The sequence below is a fragment of the Hylobates moloch genome, unplaced genomic scaffold (assembly GCF_009828535.3).
Source record: "Hylobates moloch isolate HMO894 unplaced genomic scaffold, HMol_V3 SCAFFOLD_8, whole genome shotgun sequence".
In the NCBI taxonomy this organism is placed as follows: domain Eukaryota; kingdom Metazoa; phylum Chordata; class Mammalia; order Primates; family Hylobatidae; genus Hylobates; species Hylobates moloch.
In genome coordinates this window covers 20,481,359-20,508,829 of record NW_026652283.1, presented here as the reverse complement: position 1 = coordinate 20,508,829, position 27,471 = coordinate 20,481,359, and the positions used below count along the sequence as shown (strand labels likewise).

Below are 27,471 nucleotides of genomic sequence, written 5' to 3'. Positions count from 1 at the left end.
GGTCAGGTATTATATTCACCAACTAAATCCAAAATGTATATGTTCTAGATGTGTGGAATTTCATGTAATAAAAACACTGAGGGTGCGATTCTTGCCATGAAATCATAAGTTAGATAATTAGGAGTATTTCTATTTTATGTTTTCTGCTCTGTAGACATACATTAGAAGCAAAATTTCACTTTGATCTTTGTTTTTAAAGTTTATTCAGTCAAGTTCTCCAACTCTATCACCTCTCATAAGCAACTGAGCATATTTCGATGGCTTATGCTTGTGCAAAGGGAAACATTGTATCTCTCCATCTACCCTCCCTTCTCTCTCTCTCCTTGAGGCTTGGGCCTCTGTCAGTGCTTAGCTGAATCTAAACAGCTCCAGAAGGGGTGGAGCTGAAGGATGTCAGGTGACAGAGTTTAGCCAGCAAGAACAGCAATTTATACCTTTCCCCAAACATTCCCAGTTGAACCTGGTGTCTGGGAGGGAAACATTAAACGACAACTGGAAATTTAAGAATTAGAAACGTGGGTTGAATAAAATGCCTTTGATGAACACAATAATTATCAATATATCAGCAATAAGTTTACTGCCTCCCTCTTTTTGTCCATGTTGGGTTGTAATGGAGGCCGGCTGTTAGAGTGCCACATGGACTCTGGATGTTGGATAAGGAGACTACGCGTTAAAGGGAAAGGATAATGGAGCAGTCAAAAGAAAAGGTGAAAGGAGACATGCCGTAAGGTAATGGACAGGTTCAGAGCCGGCAGGAAATGTGAAGGTAGAGTTTATGGCAGACGGAAAGATCGTTCTAAAGCGTTTACTTTACCAACTTGAAGTTTACACTTTTGTATGACTGTATCATTGCTTATTTTCCTATCTTTTAGATCATATACCCCTACAATATACCCACAGCTACTGAGACTACTGTAATCTGATTCATATAGTCTAAAACCACAGGCACTGTTTCTGACGTGCACCATTGGATTCCTAGTAACTAGCATGTGGTTAGCATCAATAAGTGTTTTTACAGTTAATTAGTTAATGGCATAGAATTCCAGATATCTGGTATATGTCTGAAAATGTTCTTAAATTTTTCAGGTGATTGTACTTCTCTGAGATTTTCTTTCCAGTTACACACAACATTTATCCAAAGGCGATTTAATTGGTAGATTTCAGGATTGATTAAACACCAGGCAAGCAATGCTTATAGCTAATGAAGGGTGTAATTTGCAAAGCAGCAGGTTATACTTTAGCATCTACCTCAATGATACTAGTTTATAAATGTGGCCAACTGGAATATTATAATATTGGATAAGATTATGAAAGTTGCTAAAGTAAAAATCATTTTCTAGTTTGTGCAAGGAAAGTTTATATATTTCTTTCAATTAAGAGTGAGCTTTAAGTTTTCTTCTTATCATTTCTACTAAATAAAGGAAGTAGTCTAAAAAATTTCATTACTAGCTGTTAGTTTTTAGTTTTGTTTTTGTCTGTCTTTGCCAGAAATATATCTACCATACACCTATAAATTAATAACTTCCATTTTGCTGTTGTTTAAAAACTTCAAGTCCCTTTTATTCTTTTATCCAGATTAAAACCTTAATAGCTTGTAAGAATTTACCAAGTGTATAACTTCACCTTGAGGTTTTAAAAATACAACTTTTTAAAAAAACATGAGGGAAAGACTCAACTAGAGAGAATATGAATTATTTATTATAAAAAGAGCTTATCAGGAACAATATGTGAGAGGCATTCTGTATAAGTATTTAAGATTGTAAATACACAGACTCTTTAGCTGAGGTATTCATATAATGCTTTATAAAACCTTTGCTTGAAATTTGATTTCTCTAATAATTTACCTACCATTGACAATCTTTTCTGTATAACACTCTGTTTTTTCCTAGGAAAAGTATTGTTTGTGACCATTGCTAAATCAATTGTCAATGAAAGGAAAGAAAGAAAAGGTACTATGCTAGTTAATAAAATTTTTGCCAGCCTTTTGTAATGCAACTCAGAATCCAGTGTGACATAAATATAGAAAGGAAACTAGGTCTAGTGAGGTTAAAATCTTAAACTGCTACTTGTTTTAAAGAATAGATATGATACTTTCTTTAAAAAGCAGGTTGGAGGTTGTGTAATACAGTGGAAAGAAATAGTTTATAAGTCAGACACTTGGGTGCGGACATGGCTGCTCTACTGGTTGGCAAGTTACTGAACTTACCTGGACCTCTGTATCCTCTACTGTAAAAGATGAATTACAAGGTTGTTCTGAGGATTTAAAATATGCGAAGTGCCCAGAATTTAAATAAGTAGTAGGCATTATAAAATAAGTTTTCAGAATGTCAAAGCTTTTCCTGGATTTTCACAGCAGTATTTTGATGGAGCAGACCTTTGCTCATCTCCCATCTGTTTCGGCACAGCAATAATAGAGAACCATTTAACTTGTAAGTGAGAGCACGTCACTCCTCTGCCCTGGAATCCCCAGTGGCCCACTTCACTAAGAGTAGAAGCCACAATCCTGACAATGACTTCCAAAGCACAGTGTGACCTTGTCCTCTGTTTCCTCTCTAAACTCATCTACTTCTACTCATGGAGTACCAATTTCCAGTTAAAAGACATCCTGCGTTTCAAACTTGAGTACAGTGTATTTCATGTGAGAATATTCTAACTATGGAATCTGAGTAGTTTCATTGACTTGTCATTTGAGTTAGGTTTAATTCATCTTGAGCATTTGATTTTTAATATTCTTCAGGGAAACACTGATTACTGTTAGCCTTTACTGCAGGCACACTTGTCTCTGTATATTAGTATTTCCCACAACTAGTGAAATGTTTCAGCAAACTCTGTCACAGTTTGCTGTACAACTTTAGTTGTTTATTAGTACATTTTCAGTGAGTATGGGAAAATATTTGAAATTATGTCATTTTGACTTTTTAGTCATTGGTTCAATTTTTTTTCTCCTTTTTCTTAATATATGACCATTTTTGTTCTTTGAAAGCATTTTAGACAGACACTCGTTTGAGGTACTACTCTAGGTAGATATTAATTATCATACATTTTCCACATGAAAGCATTTTTCTCTGGAAGTAAAAGCTATGGAAAAGAAGATTTCATAGGACGTATAAGGCCTTTATAAGAAACCTTCAGGTTGCTTTGGCACAGAGTTTCTTATTTCCTCAGCTTTTAAAATAAACGGGATTAATTTTATGATACAGCCCCCTATTCAAGGCTATAATTTTATGAACAAGAATTTACTAATAAGAGGATTTTTCTTTCTCATTTCTCTCCCTTTTAGAGTAAACCATATAAGAAGAAATGAGCCTTTCATTTTGTGGTAACAACATTTCTTCATATAATATCAATGATGGTGTATTACAAAATTCCTGCTTTGTGGATGCCCTCAACCTGGTCCCTCATGTCTTTCTGTTGTTTATCACTTTTCCAATATTGTTTATTGGTAAGTAATCTAGTGTCTTATGTTATACCACTTGATGTTTATGTATCTTGCTAATGGCTGAGATTTGTGATAATGTTGACTTAATATCTGTAACATGGAAGCTGATGGCTGTGAGAAATGAACAAGCAAGTATTTTGTGTTTTTCAAACACATATTTTTGACAGGTGATCTTCCGTAGGTGAAATTGAGGTCACATGCTTGCTTAGGAATGGCCTTCAGGTAGCAGCAGCAGTTTTTTAAAAAGAAGGAAAGAGAAATATATGAGATAGATCTACAGCATTAGTTGAGCACTTACTTTGGGTTAGGTAAAGGGAATGGAAAATGAATAAAAGAGTACTTGCCTTCAGGGAATAGTCCAGTGGGGCAGATGTGTTAAAGTCATGAGAAATGACTATGCCACATTGTAAGCCTATTTACAAGCACAGGAACAAATTAACCTGCTGAAACAACTCACTCTTTGGAGGTGGTGGGGAAGATAGTGAGTGACATGTTTGGGGAACTGGAAGATGCCAAGCATGCAGGTTACAGTGGGAGTGATGAGGTTGTGTTTTATGTAGAAAGAGGACATTCACAAAGAATTTGGAAAGAAGTTAATATTACAGTTTTGTCTATTATTTTACAGTTTACATATGTACAAAATCTGATAATTAAGGGCAATTATGAATAATTTGTATAACTTACCCAAACAGACCCTTTAACTTTTTTAAAATTATGAAGTATTTTGATACCTAAAATGATGGAGACTAATATAATAAACATCCATTGAGCCTACGCTCGTCTAAAGAATATAGAAATAAGAATGAAAGGACCTCTCTCTGCACACCATTTCCCGGTCTTGTGACTCTTTCCATATCCTACGTTCCTATCTTTTCACAGGAGGCAACCACTATTTTGAGTTGATTGTGTTTAATTTTTTCATGCATGACATTTTTCCAATTAAATAAGTGAAAAAGTTTTCAGATGCATTTTCTTAAGAAAACTAGCCAAATTTAATGATCTGCTTTAAGGGAATGTTTGAAAATCATTCATATGCCTTTACTTATTCATTTATCAAATATCAATTGAGAGGATACTATGTGCTTGGCATTATTCTAAGAGGAATTAAAGAACTCATCATATGGTATATACACAGGCCAACATAACTCTTGGTACATAGTTATGTTAAACAAATGTACAGATGCTAAATATAATGAGACCAGAATGGCCATATGTAGAAACATCAGTCTTTGTTTATGTAGTGTTATTTGTAGGCCATGAAGAACGCCCTTTGGCCAAAAGTAGAAAAATTGATTTTTTAACTGTAATTCCACAATTAATAATTCCCCAATTATTGATATCTGGTTAACTTTTTGAGAGCAAGAACAGTGACATTCCATTTTGTATCCCTAGCATCCAGCATAGAGGCTGGCACCAGGGTATTTGAATAGAATAGAATTTGAGGGGACATTGTTAAAGGGAAATAGAAAAAATTCAGACTTCTCATTTATGACATTGGCTACTTGAATTAGTGAAGGATCATAAGTCAATCTTAAAAACTATCAGGTACTAGGAAAATTATAAGGTTGCAAAAAAAGACATAGAACTTGCCTATGGGAGTTTACAGCATAAGTTCTAGTAGAATATATTAAATATAACTAATGATGAATAAATCGATGAATAAATTGAAAACAACTAAGACATGAATACTCATTTCAAATAAAAGGGGCATCTGCTGCCTATACAGAAATTCTTTCCTGCAGTATTTCAAGCCCAAAACCCCATTTGTTCTTCAAGTAGGTGGGGTTTTTTTTCTACAGTCAAAAAATGAGAAAAAAGGGGAACAAAAGGAGACAAAAGTGGGACCTCCTAGCACAACACATATGAACCAGTATTACTCTACGTAGTAACGAAACTATATAGTAGTTTAGGGAGGAAACCATCAGAATTTTACTAACATACAACCTTGAATCTTTTTCTTCAGTGGCAAGCTAAGGGGGGACCTATAATGGTTTTGAGATCGCTTAAAAGCTCATCATCAAGAACTGTAGCTTTCTTTGAGAAAAGTACCAGTACTACTTGTTGAATAATAGTGCCTGTCTAGTCATACATAAAAATTTTTCTCATATGATGTGCATATGATTAAGAGTTGACTCAACTAATGAGTCCTGTATTTTGTAACCAAATATGTCTTTTCTTGATTTGTCCCCTTGTAGATTTCATGTCTTCAAAGATTTTCTACACCAAATTTCATGTATTATTATCATCACCTTATTTCCTTTTGAATTAATCAGAAAGCTGTCAGGAAGAGCTTCTGATTAGCATGAGGTAGAATCATGTTGTCATCCAGAGTTGGTATTATTCCTGAGTAATGCCACAAATGTTAATGTGTTAGCCCGGGTAGTCTTGTAAAAGTTAATTGTAATTTTTCTGAATAATGAAAATAGACTAGGATTTCCATTGCTACTCTAGAAAGTGTTAAGGTTTCAGGACCCCCCCCCCGCCCCTCCTTAAAGCTTATCATAATTTAAATTATGTTTATTACAATTGAGCCTTCGGTTTATGTCTTTTTTTTTTTTTTTTTTTTTTAACTTTTCTCTCTTTTTTTCCAGGGTGGGGGAGCCAAAGCTCAAAAGTACAAATTCACCACAACACATGGCTTCATTTTCCGGGACATAACCTGAGATGGATTCTTACATTCGCTCTCCTGTTTGTGCATGTCTGTGAAATAGCAGAAGGCATTGTTTCAGACTCGTAAGTGATCTAACTTAAATAATACCACTGCAGTATACCAGTGGGTAAATGATTACACAAGTTCACATCTTTGTAACTTGTGCTCATAAATGTGCTTTATTGTTTTTTTTTAGACTTTTTAAACTTTATGAATATCTCTTTTTTGTTTTGTTTTGTTTTTTATTATTATTATACTTTAAGTTTTAGGGTACATGTGCACAACGTGCAGGTTTGTTACATATGTATACATGTGCCATGTTGGTGCTGCACCCATTAACTCGTCATTTAGCATTAGGTATATCTCCTAATGCTGTCCCTCCCCACTCCCCCCACCCCACAACAGTCCGCAGTGTGTGATGTTCCCCTTCCTGTGTCCGTGTGTTCTCATTGTTCAATTCCCACCTATTAGTGAGAACATGCGGTGTTTGGCTTTTTGTCCTTGCGATAGTTTACTGAGAATGATGTTTTCCAGTTTCATCCATGTCCCTACAAAGGACATGAACTCATCATTTTTTATGGCTGCATAGTATTCCATGGTGTATATGTGCCACATTTTCTTAATCCAGTCTATCGTTGTTGGACATTTGGGTTGGTTCCAACTCTTTGCTATTGTGAATAGTGCCGCAATAAACATACGTGTGCATGTGTCTTTATATACCCAGTAATGGGATGGCTGGGTCAAATGGTATTTCTAGTTCTAGATCCCTGAGGAATCGCCACACTGACTTCTACAATGGTTGAACTAGTTTACAGTCCCACCAACAGTGTAAAAGTGTTCCTGTTTCTCCACATCCTCTCCAGCACCTGTTGTTTCCTGACTTTTTAATGATGGCCATTCTAACTGGTGTGAGATGGTATCTCATTGTGCTTTTGATTTGCATTTCTCTGATGGCCAGGGATGATGAGCATTTTTTCATGTGTTTTTTGGCTGCATAAATGTCTTCTTTTGAGAAGTGTCTGTTCATATCCTTCGCCAAATGTGCTTTATATTTTTTGCTTTCTGATCCATGTAGCTCTTGCAGGAAGTTCTTATGTCTTTTTCAACTTTTTAATGTTAAAAATAGGTATAAATGGAAAGATTGTCTACATTTACACATAGGTCTAATAGCTATATACTTACGTTAATATATTAATTATTTCTCAGATTTTTCCATTTATTTTGTAAAGAAGCAAAGATAGATGAATCAGGATGAATGAGTCTGAGAATCAGTGAGGATAGAGCCATAAATTGATGCAAAGCACAAAACTGTTTTAAAATCAAGATTTGTACCATTCAGGACATAGGCATGAGCAAGGACTTCATGTCTAAAACACCAAAAGCAATGGCAACAAAAGCCAAAATTGACAAATGGGATCTAATTAAACTAAAGAGCTTTTGTACAGCAAAAGAAACTACCATCAGAGTAAACAGGCAACCTACAGAATGGGAGAAAATTTTCACAACCTACTCATCTGACAAAGGGCTAATATCCAGAATCTACAATGAACTCAAACAAATTTACAAGAAAAAAAAAAAACCCATCAAAAAGTGGGCAAAGGATATGAACAGACACTTCTCAAAAGAAGACATTTATGCAGCCAGAAAACACATGAAAAAATGCTCATCATCCCTGGCCATCAGAGAAATGCAAATCAAAAGCACAATGAGATACCATCTCACACCAGTTAGAATGGCCATCATTAAAAAGTCAGGAAACAACAGGTGCTGGAGAGGATGTGGAGAAACAGGAACACTTTTACACTGTTGGTGGGACTGTAAACTAGTTCGACCATTGTGGAAGTCAGTGTGGCGATTCCTCAGGGATCTCGAACTAGAAATACCATTTGACCCAGCCATCCCATTACTGGGTATATACCCAAAGGATTATAAATCATGCTGCTATAAAGACACATGAACACGTATGTTTATTGCAGCACTATTCACAATAGCAAAGACTTGGAACCAAGCCAAATGTCCAACAATGATAGACTGGATTAAGAAAATGTGGCACATATACACCATGGAATACTATGCAGCCGTAAAAAATGATGATTTCATGTCCTTTGTAGGGACATGGATGAAACTGGAAATCATCATTCTCAGTAAACTATCACAAGGACAAAAAACCAAACACCACATGTTCTCCCTAATAGGTGGGAATTGAACAATGAGAATACATGGACACAGAAAGGGGAAGATCACACTCCGGGGACTGTTAGGGGTCGGGGGAGGGGGGAGGGATAGCATTAGGACATATACCTAATGCTAAATGACAAGTTAATGGGTGCAGCACACCAACATGGCACATATATACATATGTAACAAACCTGCACGTTGTGCACATGTACCCTAAAACTTAAAGTATAATAATAATAAAATAAAATTAAAAAAAGATTTGTAATAAAACCAATTTTTTAAATTTTATTTTAAGTTCAGGGGTACAAGTGCATGTTTATTATGCAGGTAAACTTGCGTCATGGAGGTTTGTTGTACAGATTATTTCATCACCCAGGTATTAATCCTAGTACCCATTAGTTGTTTTTCCTGATCCTCTCCCTCCTCCCACCCTTCACCCTCCGAAAAGCCCCAGTGTGTGTTGTTTCCCTCTGTGTGTCTGTGTGTTCTCATCATTTAGCTCCCACTTATAAGTGAGAACACTTGGTATTTGGTTTTCTGTTCCTGTGTTAGTTTGCGAAGAATAATGGCCTCCAGCTCCATCCATGTCCCTGCAAAGGAAATGATCTTGTCATTTTTTTTCTGGCTGCATAATATCCCATAGTGTATATGTACCACATTTTCTTTATCCAGTCTATCACTGATGGACATTTAGGTTGATTCCATGTCTTTGCTATTGTGAGTACTACTGCAGTGAACATATGCATGCATGTTTGTGTCTTTATAATAGAATGATTTATATTCCCATTATCCAATAATGGGATTGCTGGGTCAAATGATATTTCTGTTTTTTGGTCTTTGAGGAATCACCACACTGTCTTCTACAATGGCTAAACTAATTTACACTCCAACAAACAGTGCATAAGTATTCCATTTTCTCCACAACCTCACCAACATCTGTTATTTTTTGACTTCTTAATTGTAGCCATTTGACTGGTATGAGATGGTATCTCATTGTGGTTTTTATTTGCATTTCTCTAATGATCAAGGATGTTGAGCTTTTCTTCATATGATTGTTGGCTGTGTGTGTGTCTTCTTTAGAAAAGTGTCTGTTCATGTCCTTTGCCCACTTTTTTATGGGGTTGTTTGTTTTTTTCTTGTAAATTTATGTAAGTTCCTTACAGGTGCTGGACATTACATCCTTGTTGGATGCATAGTTTGCAAAAAATTTCTCCCATTTTGTAGGTTGTCTTTTTCCTCTGTTGATAGTTTCTTTCGCTGTGCAGGAGCTCTTTAGTTTAATTAGATTCCACTTGTCAAGTTTTGCTTTGGTTGCAATTGTTTTTGGCATCTTCGCCATGGAATCTTTGCTCATACCTATGTCCTGAATGGTATTGCTTAGGTTGTCTTCTAGGATTTTATAGTTTTGAAAACCCATATTTTAAATGAATTTTATTATTTTTATAAAATAAGATGTTTCTATTAGGCAGTTAAAATATAATGAATTATATTTATAAACGAACATAATCTGGTGAAAATATTTTTCTTATATAGTAACAAAATAAACTCAAGAATAGGAAAATTTTGATTATGAAATTATGCTAAATGGTGTAACTTTCATTGAGGAGTTAATATTAGAAGGCCTCTAAATTTTTTGATAGGAAAGTCTAACATTTATTTTCTTCTTATTGAACTGGAACCTCCCTGACATCTGTTTATGTTTTCTGTTGCAATTAACAAGGAATGAAACTTCTAAGCATTTGTCATGGAACCAACTATTTTGTAATGTTTTATGAGGGCTTTTTGCAGATATGTGCATGTCTTAATTTCTGATAAAAAGAAAAATTAGAGACTCTAATAGATGCCATCCCACCAGGCATTTAGAAGCTTAATTGGATATTATCTTATTGGTAACTGTTTAAAATGCTGGTATATTTATACTAGCATAGCCAATTCTAGGCTTAATTTTTATACAGTAACATTTAGTCTACTGTATCTGTTTATATGTGCATGTATAAAGTAGAAGATAGATCATCCAATATTTTTTTGAAACTTGACATCATGTGGACAAGGAGAACTCCTCTGGTTGATATGTAGATTCGGTCAGGTCCTCACAAAACACAGACTGAACTCACAATAATAATGATATATCCTAATGGTAGAAACTTGTTTGTAGTGGTCATGATAAAAGAGGTCCTAAAAACAGGTAAAAATACACCCTTGATTCTGTGTTATGCTCTTCTACTCTTTAGGTGTAGACTTCTCATTACCGTTTTTATCCAGGCCTTTTGAAACGTCATCTTCTAGTTACTTTTTTTTTTTTATAATAAAGGAAAAAGGTTTAATTGACTCATAATTCCACATGGCTGGGGAGACCTTAGGAAACTTACAATCATGGCAGAAAGGGAAGCAAACAATTCCTTCTTCATATGGTGGCAGGAGAGAGAAGTGCAGAGCAAAGAGGGGAAAAGACCCTTATAAAACCATCAGATCTCGTGAGAGCTCACTGATAATGCTGAGAACAGCATGGGGGAATTGCTGCCATTGTCTAGTCACCTCTCATGAGGTCCTTCCCCCAACACATGGGGATTACAATTTGGATTACAATTCAAGGTGAGATTTAGGGTGGGAACACAGCCAAACCATATCATAGTTCAATTTAATTTTTAAATTTAAATGTGCTTCTATATTTTTAGCAAATAAAGCTTACATTTTCTGAAATCAGGTACTTTAAAAAATATGAACAGTTTTTTTCTAGAGCAGTTTTAGGTTTACAGCAAAATTGAGTGGAAAATAGATTCCCTCTTTCCCCCACGTATGCCCAATCTTCCCCGCTATCAAAACCCCCAATATATATCCCATATAATTTCATAGTCATCTGCATTTAAGGTGCCTCTAAGTTTTTTCACGGCCAAATAGATCATTTCATTTTAGTGCTGAGTGATATTCTATTGTCTGGATATACCACCATTTATTTATCCATTTGCCCACTGAAGGGCATCTGGATTGCTTCTAAGTTTTGGCAATTATCAAAAAAACTGCTATAAATATTTCTGTGCACATTTGCACATATTGTGTAGACATAAATTTTCAACTCATTTGTGCTGGAAAGTCCTATTCCACCTTCCTGCTCCAGTGGCCTGTAATTCTGTGACATTATCTACGCTGAGAGGATCTTGTCTTAGTTTTACAGATGAGACCTAAGATTATCTGTGTATAACATGACCTCCCCAGGTATGCCAATCATTTAACTTCTTTCCTTCCTCCTTTCAGAGGTCTGCTTTATTGAAAACCTCATTTGTAAAAAAAAAAAAAAACTTTGAATTTTTATAGTGCTATAAAAATAGCACTATAAACAGACTGCCCAAGTAGTCTGTTTATTGACTACTTGGGCAGTGTTATACTTTTATAATTATCCTAACTTTACAATACATATCGGAAGAATGGTATTGTTCCATATTATATAGAAATATAACATTAATAACCTGTAGAATAAAGATAATTTTCAAAACTTTCTGTCACTTATCTGGATTAAGAAAATGTGGCACATATACACCATGGAATACTATGCAGCCATAAAAAATGATGAGTTCATGTCCTTTGTAGGGACATGGGTGAAGCTGGAAACCATCATTCTCAGCAAACTATTGCAAGGACAAAAAGCCAAACACCGCATGTTCTCACTCATAAACACTTGGACACAGGAAGGGGAACATCACACACTGGGGCCTGTCTTGGGGTGGGGGGAGGGGGGAGGGATAGCATTAGGAGATATACCTAATGTAAGCACACCAACATGGCACATGTATACATATGTAACAAACCTGCACGTTGTGCACATGTACCCTAGAACTTAAAGTATAATGAATATATATATATATAAATTAATACCCAGTACAAAACCAATTGACAATATCTAACATTTTATAATAAAGAAAGAGGAATGATAACACACTCTTCTAGTTACTTCTAAATCCAGACATTTAGTTTTGCTTTTTCTCTTGCCCCATCTTATTCTGGAAACTACTTGTGTAAGAATCTTCATGATTATTAATGACAACTAATGGAGACTCTTTTGTCTTTATCATCATTATTACTTATGACACTGCTGATCACTCCATCTTTCTTTTTTTAAATAAAACCTGTATGAATTATTTACTTAATATATGACAAATGCTCATTACAATTAGAAAAACAATGCAAAGGCTTTCCTAATAGGATATTTGATTTTGTTTTTTAGTAATACAAGCATTTAAAGCTAGTAATTTTTCTTTTGGAACATCCTTTGTTCTGCATGAGTTTTGTTCTCCTTTTTATTTCTACCCGAGATTCCAGTTTAGATACTCTCTTAGGTTTAGGAATCCTTTTCAGTTTTCTCTTTGGTTTAATTTGATTGGTTTATTATTAAAGCATGTAGTTTGTGAAATGATTACTCTTTGCAGTTTAACATTTTTATTATAGTCAAATACTTGATTATTTTATAAATATTTAATTAGTATTAGAAAGTAATATACACACTTTGTAGGAGACAAAATTTTATTGCGTTTACTGGTTGTATTACTGAAGTTCTATATGTTGCTTGTTTTTATACTATTTAATCTGTCAAATTCTAAAAGCAGTGTATTAAAATCTTCACTATTAATGTGTTTTTATTAGGTTTTTATTTTTATCGTTTTCTCTCTTTCGAAATGATTTCTTTCACCTTCGCAATATAATTCTTTAAAAATTTCTTTCCAATGTTCTGACTAAAGATTTTCTGCTGTAATGGGACATATGCGCTCCTACTAAGCCATCGAGGTCTGCAAATCATACTCTAGAAAGAGCATAGCTGAAGGGAAAAAAATAGCATTGGAAGACCATTCAAAACCTATGAAGCTTTGTAAAGAGAAAACTAACAAAATAACAGCAATCGTTTAAAAATACTCGCATGGTTAAAAGACATATTAAATCCCTAATAAAGGAGTGCCACAATAAGTACAAAACTTTATTGTAGCTGCTATTATCTTTATTAAATTTTCGTTATTGCTTCCTTTAATAATGGTCTGTCATTCTTTTTGTAAAATCTTAAATTGATTTTTAAATTTATTTATTATAATTATTTCTTAGCAAACCTCTTTAAGGTTATAAACTTTCTTGTGAGTATGGTTGTGACCACATTTTACAGGATTGGATAGGGAGGGTGCTCACTTTAAAATTTCCTAAATCATATTAGTAAGTGAATTTTGGTTTCCTTCCTTCCTTCCATCCTTCCTTCCTTCCTTCCTTCCTCCCTCCCTCCCTCCCTCCCTTCCTCTTTCCTTTCTTTTCTTTTCTTCTTTCTTTCTTTCTTTCTGTTTTTCTTTCTCTCTCTCTCTTTCTTTCTTTCTCTCTTTTCTTTCTTCTTTTCCTTCCTTCCTTCCTTCCTTCTTTCCTTCCTTCCTTCCTTCCTTTCCCCCTTCCCTCCCCTCTCCTCCCCTTCATTTCCTTTCCTTTCCTTCTTTTTTTGAGACAGAGTCTTGCTCTGATGCCTAGGCTGGAGTGCAGCCGCGTGATCTCTGCAATGTCTGCCTCCCGGGTCCAAGCGATCCTCCTGCCTCAGTCCCCCGAGTAGCTGGGGTCACAGGCATGCGGCAACACACACGGCTAATTTTTGTATTTTTAATAGAGACGGAGTTTCACCATGTTGCCCAAGCTGGTTTCAAACTCCCGGCCTCGAGTGATCCGCCCACCTCGGCCTTGCTAAGTGCAGGGATTACAGGTGTAAGCCACCACATCCAGCCGGATTCTTTCTTTGATTCAATAGAGAATATTAGAAGCATTTCCTAATTTCTGTACTGACAAAATAGTTATCTATTTTTTCCTCTGATGATTTTGATCTATTTACAGGAGGTGGTAGGTGGTTTTTAAGCGCTACCATACTACTCTCACATTTTTATTACCATGTCTATATTAATGATTCCAAATTATATCACTGACCATGTTCCAAATCTCTGCAGACACTTACAATTCCATTTCCATGCTTATTAGACACCTTCACAATCCATAAATGTCTAGTGAAACTTACTAGCTCCTCTTTCCAATCTGCTCATCCTCTTAAAATCTTATTTGGTCACACAGCCATCTACACAGACACCCTAGGAATTATCTTCTACTTCTCTATTGCCATCACCCTCATAGCCTAATGCTGGTAAACTCCTGTCTATTTTAACAATCAATCTTTTCCAAATGTATTATTTCCTCCATGTTACTGCTGCCAAAGCTGAAGTCAGACCTTTATCATCTGTCACCTGACTTTATACCCATAGTTTCCTAACTGCTTTTCTTCCTTCCGTTTCTCCCCCTCCACTACAAACTCGTGTATTACCAGCCAACTTCCTTATCCACATGACTGCTAGAGCGATCCATTTAAAACAAATCTGATCATACCGCTTACCTATTCAAGTGTTTCAGTTTTCCACAGGTTGAGATGCCAGCCTCTTACCATGGCATACAAAGCCTTCCATGATACATTCTATCTTAATCTTTCTGTTTCAAGAATATTAAACTACTTGGAATTTTGAACATGTTGTATTGTTTCATGCTTCGATGTATTTGTACATTCTGTTCCTTTTTTAAAATGACCCTTTTCCTGACCAGTGGATTCCTTTTCATATTTCAGTTCCCATTGTCAGCCATACCTCTCCTGGAATGACTTTCTCAGTGTTCTCCTTTCCCCCAGTCTTGAACTAGTCACTCTCTTCTCTGTACCATTTATGTACTAATATCTTCAAGTAATTTGAGAAAAGCAAAATGTTTCACTCTGTGGCATTATTAATGCCAATGGAGTTGAGAGCCGTCCACGATGCACATCTGGTCTGGAATCACTGGTTCACCTGGTGATTTCTGTTGCCTTCAGAGTGCAGTCTGTTCTCCTTGCAGTCTTGCTGAATTGCTTACAATACCCTTGAACCCATTGGCCCCTCTGCCTGGAACTGTCCTCCTCTCTTCTTCCTCTGAGTAGCCATTCCTCATTCTTAAAGTGTCAGTTTGGAAGTCACTTCCTTCTCAAAGCTTTCTCTGTCCCAGACGTGCACTCTATGTTCTCACACTGTCCCTTCAGCTGTGTTGTAATTTCCTATTTGCTATTGGTATCTTCAATATACAAGATTTTTTGACTACAGATGTTACATCTTGCTTTCTTCATTGTTGTATCCAAGAACCTAATACGGTATCTGGACCAGCAATCACAGATGCATTGAATGAATTAATGAGAATGGAGAAATCCCTGAAGACTATCAAGTTGGGAGTGCTGTCAAAGGAACAAACACCCTTTTCACACACATTGGAGTTCAGATTGTGTTAACTGTTTTCACTTGCTTTAGTTGTTAAACTATTTCAGCAGCTCTGCCCTACAGTATAGGAGTAGTTATACATTTGTTTCTTTGTGAGCATTTTAAGGTACAGTTTGGTTGTTTACTCGGCCCTTCATGTTAAGATAAATCCCTTCCGCAGAACAATGTCTTTCAATATATTCTTCCCTTATATATTATCTTGGAAACTACTATTGCATTCTGTATTTTAAACATCTTATTGCTAAGATAGAGTTCTTATGAAAAAATTGGAAAAAAATGAGAAATTATGTGGAACCATCAGCTTTAGGCACTGACGTACTGCTCTTTGTAGGCGGCGGGAATCAAGGCACCTCCACCTCTTTATGCCGGCCGTGATGGGATTCGTTGCCACTACAACGTCGATAGTGTATTATCATAATATCGAGACATCAAACTTTCCTAAATTACTTTTAGGTAAGTATGATCACTTTTGTTGTTTCTCCTTAAAGAGCTATTTGTTTTTTCTCCCTAAAGGGTTATTTTTCTTTTTCCTCGGGGTAAATACTATCAGAGTGTGTGGGGAGTAGAAAGTAAGGGAAAACCACGGTGATTAATTCTCCTGTAGCTGCCCAGTAAATGTGGGGTTGAAGATAAGCTGAGTTGCCCTAGGCTGTGAAAATTCCATACCTCCAGGTCATCTCTTCTGCAATAAACGCTCTCTGTGGTGTGTCTGTATGTAGGGGGGCGGGGGGGTGGGGGAAGAAAGTGGAGGGAATGTGCTGGCCTCCTGGCTTGCAGAAGTTGTATTTTAAGAATCAGAGCTCTTGTGAGGAGCTGCGGCACCATGCTGCCCTGTGAACAAGTCATCTCCTCTAGTTCCAGGTGTTTCTGCCTCTGGCTTGGAGTCCAAGGACATTTTCCCAAGGTTCAAGCCTTTCACTGATGCTGTGGGAATGCCACGTTTTACTAGAATTACTATGTAGCAGAGTATGTTTCTAGCATAATGAAAAGTATGTTGTCCTGAGGAGCAGCTGCCTTTAAATCACGGCCTTTCACACCTGCATTGTGACTAAAATTGTCTTATTAGCCTCTCTTGCCTCCTCGTTCTGTGGAAATCAGAGGCTGTCTAAAATATTCCTAATTTTATTTTTGCCTTGGGTCAAAATTATACAACGCATCTATATTAGTTATGTTCAATACTCTGACCCGTCACTGTATTCCTTGGAGTATACTTTCTTTCTTAAAGAGATAAAGGTATGGAACAAGGATCACAGATGGGCTATGAACTTCCTGAAATTGTAGTTTGAATTATGTGTTTGTGTGAATGATGCTTACTGTTTCTGATTTTATTTGACTGTTGTATAATGAAAATGATGTTGACTAATGATATAGAAATTAGGAGAAGAAATAATGAAAACACACACACAGTATTTTATTCATTTGTCCAGAGGACACAAAAATCGAAAATGGATGCATGAAAGATACTGATTATTTAATTATATGTTGTGTCACATTATATGATTGTTAAAGGCAATCTAATAAAAAAGGTAGAGAGGGTTAAATATTAATTTAAAAGGCTGTCGACTTTTGAATTATCTTAATAGAAAGGTCTTTTGTACAAAATGGGAGGCAGACATTATTGCAGAAAATGCCAAAAAAAAAAAGAAATTTCCAACAAGTAGCTGCAAAAAAATACATAAAATTGAGAATTTAATAAGCTAAATATATATTTTTGAAAAGTTGATGGTAAAAAGAAAGGTTATAACTAGAAAGGAATTTAGATATTAATAATGTTTTGAAGGAAATGCAATCAGAAGAGGGCTATTATTGTTATTTAGGTGCAAGACAGCACAATTTGATCATATTGCTGGAAGGACATGGAGATAAAATATAATATCTCTTGTTATTTTAACAGAGAAAAATTTGGACCTAGGAAAGTTACTCATTTTAAGACCACAAAGCTAGTAATTTTGTCTCAACATTTCATTATGAAAATCACCAAATGTACAGAAAGTTGAAAGAATCATGTGAATTCCCACTTACCCAACATCTGAATTCTTCAAATTACATTTGTTCTCTTTGTTTTATCACATAGCTACATCTTTTCATCCTTCTATTAATACCTCTCTCCATCTTAGTTTTGATGCATTTTAAGGTAAGTTGTAGACATTAGTATACTTTATGTCGGAATGCTTCATGCATATCTTTTTGTGAGACAAAATTCATATACATGAAACACAGCGATCTTAATTTGCTAAATGCATGTACCTGTATAACGCTATCATGACATAACTATCATCCATGCAAATTTTCTTAAACTCAGTTTCACCTTTACAGAGGCAATATCTGTTCTGATTTTTACTCCCACCATGGATTAGGTTTGCCTGTTCTAGAACTTCATGTAAATTGAAAGACACAGTATAGACTTTTAAGTAAGGCTTCTTTTTCTAAGCATGATTTTTTGATGCTCATCTGTGATGTAGCATAGATCAATATTTTCTTATAATTGTTGTATTTAATTGTATAACTATATCATAGTTTTTTCAATCTCTTGTTAATAGACATCTGTACTATCTCCAGGTTTTAGCCATCATGAGAATAAAAGCTGCTATCAACATTCTTAACAAGTATTTTGTGGCTATATGCATTTGTTTCTCTTAGGTAAATACCTAAGAGTGAAATCTCTGGGTCATAGGATAAGTGGGTAAATGTTCATATTTTAAGAAACTGACATCTTTTCCCAAAATGGTTGTATCATTTTTTATACTCACTAACAAGGTGTAAAAGTTCCAGTTCCACATGTTCATCATTTGGTGATCTTGGTCTTTCTAATTTAGTCATGCTAGTGGGTGTGTACTGGTAACACATTGTGGTTTTAATTTGCATTTCTCTGGTGACTAATTATGTTGAGCACTTTTTGATGAGTTTGTTGGCCATTTTTTATCTTTGAGATGTGGCTATTCATATCTCTTGCCCATGTTTCATTGGGTTGCACTTTTATTATTGAGCTGTAGGAATATTTTGCACATACTAGATATTAGTATGTCATCAGTTACATGTTTTGAGAATGTTTTCCTTCTAGTCTGTGGCATACATATTCATTTATTTAATAGGGTCTTTTAATGAGCAGAAGATTTTTAATTTTGATGTAGTATAATTTATCATTTCTTCTAGTCCTTAGTTATTGCTTTCTTAAGACATCTTTGTCTTCCCTCTAAATATGTTTTCCTCTTATTCTCCTGTTTGCTTTTAGATGCTTTATGGTTTCCATTTTTATTTTTAGGACTATGATTCATTTTAAATTAATTGTGTATATGGTGTAAGATAGGTGTCAAAGTTCTTTTTTTTTTTTTTTCCAAGTGGATATCAATGTGTTCCAGCACCATTTGTGGGATAGACTTTCTGTTTCTCACGAGATTGCATTGGTATTTCTGTAAAAAAAAATTAAATCAAATGTTTAAATTTAATCTATTTTGGCTCTATTTTCTGTTTCTTTGATGTATTCATAGATTTTTATGCGACTAACATTTTCTCTTGCTTTGGAGTTCTTGAAGTCATAAATTGTAAGTCACACAACATTTTCTTTGTTTTTCTCCAAAGTTTGCTTTGGCTATTCTAGTTCCTCTGGGTTTCTATATACAGTTTAGAATCAGGTTTACAATCTCTCCAAAAAAAAAAAAAAAAAAAAAAAAGCTTGGTAGGACCATTATGGGGATTGCATTGAATTTGTAAAACAATTCAGGAGATAATTGGCATCTTCACACTATTGGGTTTCACACTCCGCTCTTCATTTATTTAGGTCTTTTGTTTCCCTTTACAATGTTTTGTAGTTTTCAGTGTAGAGGTCTTTCATGTCTTGTTAACTTTATTTCAAGTATTTTTCTTTGTTTTCCTTCTTTTATTGTATGTGAAATTTATTTCATATTTCATTTTTCAATTGTTTCTTCCATTATGTGAAATGCAATTAAGTATTGATGCAAAAATTCTCAACAAAATACTAGCAAATCAAATTCAACAACACATTAAAAAGATCATTCATCATGATCAAGTGGGATTTATCCCTAGAATGCAAGCATGGTTCAACATTTGCAAATCAATTAATATTATGTGTCATATTAACAAAATGAAGAATGAAAAACCATACAGTCATTTCAATCAATGCTGAAAAAGCATTTGATAAAATTCAACATCCCTTTATGAAAAAAATGCTAAAACAGTTGGGTATAGAAGGAACATACTTCAACATAATAACAGCCACATATGACAGACCCATAGCTAGACTCAAATTGAGTGCAAAAAAATTGAAAGCCTTTCATCTTAGATCAAAAACACAACAAGAATGCCCACTTTCACCACTGTTATTAAACATAGTACTGGAAGTCTTACCTAGAGCAATCAGATAATATGAAATAAAGAACATCTAAATTGGAAATGAAGAAGTCAAATTGTCCTTGTTTGCAGATGATATGATCTTATATTTGGAAAAACCTAAAGATTGCACCAAAAAACTATTAGAACTAATAAATATATTCAGTAAAGTTATAGGATACAAAATCAACATACAAAAATCAGTAGCATTTATATACACCAACACTGAACAATCTGAAAAAGAAATCAAGAAAGTAATCCTGTTTACAATAGCTACAAATAAAATAAAATACCTAGGAATTAACCAAAGAAGTGAAAGATCTCTGTAACAAAAACTATCAAACATTGGTGCATGAAATTGAAGAAGACACAAATAAATGGAAAGATATTCCATATTTATGGACTGGAAAAATAAGCATTGTTAAAATGCCCTTACTACTCAAAGCAATCTACAGATTTAATGCAATCCCTATCAAAATACCAATGACATTTTCCACAGAAATAGAAAAAACAATTCTAAAATTTATAGGCAGCCACAAAAGACCTAGAATAGTCAAAGCTATCCTAAGCAAATAGTACAAAACCAGAGGAATCACATTACTGACTTTATACTACAGAGCTATAGTAAACAAAATGGCATGGTACTGGCATAAAAACAGACACATAGATAAGTGGAACAGAATATAGAATCCAGAGATAAATCCATACATCTATAGTGAAGTTATCTTTTAAAAAGGGCCAAGAACATACACTGAGGAAAGGACAGTCACTTCAATAAACGGTTCTGGGAAAACTGGATATCCATATGCAGAAGAACAAAGCTAGACCCTTGTCTCTCACCATGTGCAGAAACAAAATCAAAATGGATTAAAGACTTAAATCTAAAACCTCAAACTGTGAAACTACTACAAGAAAATATTGGGAAACTCTCTAGGACATTGGACTGGGCAAAGATTTCTTGAGCAATACCCCTCAAGCACAGGCAACCAGAACAATAATGAACAGATGGGATCACATCAAGTTAAAAAGCTTCTGCACAGCAAAGGATAAAGTCAACAAAGTGAAGACACAATCTACAGAATGGGAGAAAATATTTGCAAACTGCCTGTCTGACAAGGGACTAATGATCAGAATATATAAGGAGCTCAAACAACTCTATAGGAAAAAAAACTAGCAATACAATAAAAAAGGGGCAAAAGATCTGAATAGACATTTGTCGAAAGAAGACATACGAATGGCAAACAGGTATATGAAAAGGTGCTCAGTATCACTGACCATCGGAGAAATGCATATCAAAACTACAATGAGATATCATCTCACTCCAGTTAAAATGGCTTGTATACAAAAGTCAGGCAATAAGTAATGCTGGCAAGCATGAAGAGAAAAGGAAACCCCTGTACACTATTGGTAGAAATGTAAATTAGTACAACCACTATGAAGAACAGTTTGTAGGTTCCTTAAAAAACAAAAAGTTGAGCTACCATACAATTCAGCAACCCCACTCCTAGGTCTATACCCAAAAGAAAGGAAGTCAGTATATCGAATAGATATCTGCACTCCCATGTTTATTGCAACACTGTTCACAATAGCGAAGATTTTGAAGCAACCTAAATGTCTGTAAACAGATGAACGGATAAAGAAACTGTGATACATATACCACAGTGGAGTCCTATTTAGCTGTAAAATAAGAATAAGATCCTGTCATTTGCAACCACATGGATGGAACTTGAGATCATTGTTTAAGTGAAATAAGGCAGGCACACAAAGACAGACGTCTCATGTTCTCACTTATCTGTGGGAGCAAAAAAATCAAAACAATTGAACTCATGGAGACAGAGAGTAGAAAGATGGATACCAGAGGCTGGGAAGGGTAGTGGGTGCTGGGAGAGGCAAATTGGGATGTTTAATGGGTACAAAAATTAGGAAAAATGAATAAGACCTAGTATTTGATAGCACAACAGTGTGACTACAGTCAGTAATAATTTAATTGTACATTTAAAAAAGAACTAAAAGAGTACAATTGGATTATTTTTAACAGAAAGGATAAATGCTTGAGGTGATCAATGCCATATTTACTCTGATATGATTATTACTCATTGCATACCTGTATCAAAACATTTCATGTAACACATAAGTATATACCTACAAATAAAAAATAAAATAAGATAAAATGAGTTTGTATATTGACTTTGTATCTTGCAGCCTTAGAAATTCACTTATTACTTTTAGTTCCTGCTTTGTAGGTTTCCTAAGGTTTTCTGTATAAACAAACATGCCATCTGCAAATAGAGACACTTATTTTCTTTCAACCTGCTTGATGCGTTCTTTTTTCTTTTTTTTTCTTGTCATATTGCTGTAGCTAAGACATCCAGTAAAATGCCAAATAGACATAAGACTGAAATCCTGTCTGGTTCCTGATTTTAGGGGAAAATGGTCAGTCTTTCATAATTAATTGTAATGTTAGTTATAGGTTTTTCATAGCAGATCTTTATTTGCCTAGTAAGTTTTCTTTTATTTAAAACTTAGGGTGTTATTAAAGTCTTGAATGGGTGTTGAATTTTATTAAAGTTTTTTTCCTGTATCCATTAGGAAAATTGTATTTCTGTTAGTATGTTAAATTGCATTGATCTGTTTTTCAGATAAAGTAACAATGCATTTCTGAGAAGAACGACGCATAGCATAATATATTATGCATGCTTGATATCACTAGATTTTATTTAAGGCTTTTTACGTCTATGTAATGCAGGATATTCATCTGTTATTTTCTTGTAATTCCCTTTTTCAGGCTGATACATGCTGCATTAAACTGCCTTCATAAAATGAGCTGGAAAGTGTTTTCTCTCTATTTTTCTGAAAGACTTTGAATAAGGTTAATTTTATCTTTTTCTTAAATGTTGAATAGAAATCACTAGTGAAGTCATCTGGACCTGGAATTTGGGCTAAGGGAGGATTTAAAATTATAAATTTATTTCTGTATTAGACAGAGTGTTATGTCTAATACTTTTTTATATCTAGTAAACTTTTAGGTCTAAATTTTATTATAATTTAGTAAATATATTGTCTAATTTCCTTAGTGACTATATAGACTTTTCAGAGTATCTACTTCTTTTTATGTTAGTTTTGATAAGGTACATTTTTAAGTAATTTTCCATTTCATGTAAATTTTTGGATATATGGTCATAATGTTATTCAAGATATTTCCTGATTCTCCTTTTAAAGTATGTTGGGTATGTAGGGATAGTGCCTCTTTCATTCCTAGTATTGGTTTTTGTGTTCTTCTTTTCTTGAACTGTCTAGCTAGGGACTTATCAATTTTATTAGTCTTTTCAAAGAATGGCATTATTGAGTTTGTCCATTTTATCAATTGTTCATTTTTCTATTTTATTGCTTTCTACTCATCTCTATTGTTTTCATCTTTTTTTTTTTTTTTGGTCCTTTTTTATTCTTTCCTGAGCTTTAAAGGTAGCTATGCAGTTTTGAACCTTATATTGTAAAATAAATATCTAAAGCTGTAAATTTTCCTCTGAGTCTTATTTTAGTTGTAATTCTTGAATTTTAAATATGTAGTATTTTTATTATAGTTAATGTATTTTAATATTATCTGACTTCTTTAGTGATTTCTTCTTTAACATGTGGATTATTAGTAATGTGTTGTTTAATTTCCAAATATTTTGAAGCTTTTAGATATCTTACTGCATGAAAAGATCAAAAGTTACTTCCTTATCTCTGTGTCTGATGTTCCTGCCCTTTATGACTCTCTTGCCTTGAGTGTGAGTAGGACCTGTGCTTGGGTTCTAGCCAATAGAGTATGGCATGGAGGATGGTCTCATATCAGTAGAGTCTTTACTGAGCCAGCAGACCCAGTCAATACCTAGAACCTGGTGAGAACCTGGAGCAGAGAACCCAGCCTCGTGAGAACCTGAAATAGAGAACCCAATTGACCCTGTCTCAAAGTCCTGAATCCTAGGAACTGTGAGATAATAGATGTGTGCAGTTTTAAGCTGCTCAGTTTGTTATAGTTTGTTATAAGTAGCAATAGAAAATCAATAGTCTGACCGTTCTTGATTTTTTAAATTTAATAATTTTATTGTGGTCAGAAAACATACTCTATATGATTTCTGTTATTTCAAATTCATTTCTCTTTGTTTTCTGACTAAACATATAATCTATACCAGTACCATATTCAGTTAATACGAAGGTACAATCTGAAAATGTTAGAAGTATTTTTAGAGTACCAAATCTCAAATAGTTTTATAAATATCAAATAGTACGAGGTATTTGATAGTGTTCTAATACATCTTCTAAATCTTCATTGATCATATGTCTATTTTTTAATGTATCTTTCTAAAAACTGGACCCTTTTATTACTATTAAAAGTCTTTTTTATTTCTGATAATAATTGTCTTGAAGTCGGCTTTATTTGATATTAATATAGCCACTGCAAGTTTCTTATGCTTAATTGTTTTCATTGTATATCTTTCCCATCTACTTACTTTTAAGCTACTCTTTCTAATACTTAAGGTGAATCTCTTTAGATAGCATATAATTTGGTCTGTTTTTTTTTTTTTTTTTAGTGAATCCGTTCTGACTCTACATTTACGCTAAAACAAGATATACATTGAGTTCATGTGCCAATGTTCAGTATTTTTCACTAATGAACTGATCACTCAACTTTTCTGGTTCTGATAAATGTTGTCCAACCTGGATTATCTTATGTGTGTCTTAGATTTCTTCTTTCTTAGACCATATTCATTTGTACTGACATTTATTCAAAGTTCAAAGTAGATTGTATCCTTGCCAAAATATTTCTAGGAAAGTCTCTGCTTCTATCTCATATTGGCTGCAAAATGCTGGTTGTAGTTCTGTGGCAGCGTAATCCTCGCCTTTCTGATCCTAGTACTTGACGTCTCAGTTCGCTCTATAAGATCACTGTTCTTTGTGCTATGTGAATGGGTGTGGTGTTTTAGACCACTTGACTAAGAAAAGTCACTTACTACTTGAATAAGAACCTGTAAGGCAGAAACTCAGTTACATAGATACATGAATTCCATGATAATTCCAGGGTAATACCATGAGACATATCCTTGGGTTTGCAACACACCTATGAAGTAGGTTATACAGATACCAACTTGTGAATTATTCATATAATTAAGGCTCTTTGAAAACAAGACCAGAAGATAAAGCTACTTTTTAAAATTTATAGACTTACACATACATTTTGAAGAGTCTAGTTTATCCTATTATATATCTCTTTACATCTTCCCATCTATCATATATGGTCAGGATGGAAGCACTCAACATTTTCAAGTTATTACTCCTTCAACTCAAAACTCCAGAAGTACACTAAATCATATACATTGTTTTCTTACCAAGTAAAACCATGGGGAAATATAGTATATAAAATTGCCTTTGTTATTAAAAAGCATCATAATTACATTCAAATGCTAGTGATGTTTAAGAAAAGATTGCATCTTTCTCTTTTTGTCTTTTTCTTTTCAGCCCTATTCCTGTATTGGGTAATGGCCTTTATTACAAAAACAATAAAACTGGTTAAGTACTGTCAGTCAGGCTTGGACATATCAAACCTGCGTTTCTGCATCACAGGCATGATGGTCATCTTGAATGGGCTCTTGATGGCTGTGGAGATCAACGTCATTCGAGTCAGGGTAGGTAGCTAATGGCTTTTGTTTAGTTACTTGGATTCAAGACCCCAATATGAAAGATTATAGTTAGCCAGAAATCATTAGTATTTACAAGGATGAACACATGTATTTGATTTATATATATAAATCTAAAGTTGAGCTAATCACTAAATTCAGGCCATTAATGTTTCAGAAATCTCAGTGTGACCCTAGAAACTATTTATTCATTCACAAATATTGATTGATCAAATGCCTGCTATGTGTCAGATATTATGCTCAGTTTATATTACAGAAGAAATTGTTTTTAGGAGAAAGTTCAATCATCCATGATTGGTCTCAAAGCACACCTGGGTTAAGCAAAATACTGCATTCTCAGAAATTTAAAACTGAAAAGAAAATAATCTAATCCAGTTTGCTCATTTCACCGATGAAGAAACATGTAGAGATAGCTTTGGCTATATATCCAAAGTAATATGGTCAAGACACATACCTGGTTTGTAATTGCAAATAAATTGTACTTTCCACCACTTAATACTGTCAGTTATGTTGTGTGAGATACTAGAGATAGATTTTCCAGTATTCATTTTTTATCAGAGAACTTTGAACTTGATCTGTGTGTAGAAAGATATATGCTGCAATGAATGTGGAGAGTAGTCAGTTAACATCAGGAAATCATAGATCAAGAGGCTCAATAATGGTGTTGATAATACATTTTAAAATCTAAACAATGTAAAAACTTTCATTTGGTTGACCCTATCATAGGATATCATGAAACATTGACTCTTAGTAAAAACTATCTTTTAAAAGGTTAAGTGATCTTTTAGAATTGACCCCAAGAGGATTGAATGCAAAATTCTGGCATTAACTAGTTAATCTAGTCACAACAGAAGGAAATATCTCGAAGAATATTTCAGAAAGGGATGGAAGGAGGCATTAAAATATAAATTTTGGTCACCTGAAATGAAAATGTAGAAAACGTTGAAATTTTATTTTTAATATGTGGAAAATAATTGGACTAATTGTTATACTGTGGAATTTTTCTTGCCACAGAGATATGTATTCTTCATGAATCCTCAGAAAGTAAAGCCTCCTGAAGACCTCCAGGATCTGGGAGTGAGATTTCTTCAACCATTTGTGAATTTGCTGTCAAAAGCAACATACTGGTGGATGAACACACTTATTATATCTGCTCATAAAAAGCCTATTGATCTGAAGGCAATTGGAAAATTGCCAATAGCAATGAGAGCAGTAACAAATTATGTTTGCCTGAAAGATGCATATGAAGAACAAAAGGTAATTTAGCATCTGTCTTCCATGTGCTTAATTACAGAGAATGGTACTGTTGGCATGAACCCGGTAGGCGGAGCTTGCAGTGAGCTGAGATTGGGCCACTGCACTCCCGCCTGGGCGACAGAGTGAGACTCTGTCTCAAAAAAAATATATATATCTATACACACACACACACACACACACACACACACACATACATACACATATATACACACATATATACATATATACACATATATACACATATACACATATATACACACGTATATATAGACACACACATATACACACGTATATATATACACACACATATATATACACACACATATATATACACACGTATATATATACACACACATATATACACACACACATATATATACACACACATATATATATATATAAACACAGAGCTTAGGCCAGGCACAGTGGCTCATGCCTGTAATCCCAGCACTTTGGGAGGCCGAGGCGGGTGGGTCACCTGAGGTCAGGAGTTTGAGACCAGCCTGACCAACATGGAGAAACCCCGTCTCTACTAAAAATACAAAAATTAGCCAGGCATGGTGGCGCATGCCTGTAATCCTAGCTACTCGGGAGGCTGAGGCAGGAGAATTGCTTGAATCCGGGAGGCAAAGG

General features: G+C 34.6%; 1 protein-coding gene across 1 annotated transcript in view; it reads left to right on the top strand.

Moving 5' to 3' along the window:
• The window catches only part of ABCC9 (ATP binding cassette subfamily C member 9), a 229,938-nt gene that overhangs the window by 80,599 nt on the left and 121,868 nt on the right, over positions 1–27,471 (top strand). Inside the window, exons 7-12 of the mRNA XM_058443111.1 lie at positions 1,890–1,949; positions 3,281–3,442; positions 6,031–6,172; positions 15,888–16,009; positions 25,403–25,569; positions 26,596–26,838. Of these exons, the coding sequence (XP_058299094.1) occupies positions 3,301–3,442; positions 6,031–6,172; positions 15,888–16,009; positions 25,403–25,569; positions 26,596–26,838 (816 nt within the window). The 5' untranslated portion in view covers positions 1,890–1,949; positions 3,281–3,300. The remainder of the gene's footprint in view (positions 1–1,889; positions 1,950–3,280; positions 3,443–6,030; positions 6,173–15,887; positions 16,010–25,402; positions 25,570–26,595; positions 26,839–27,471) is intronic.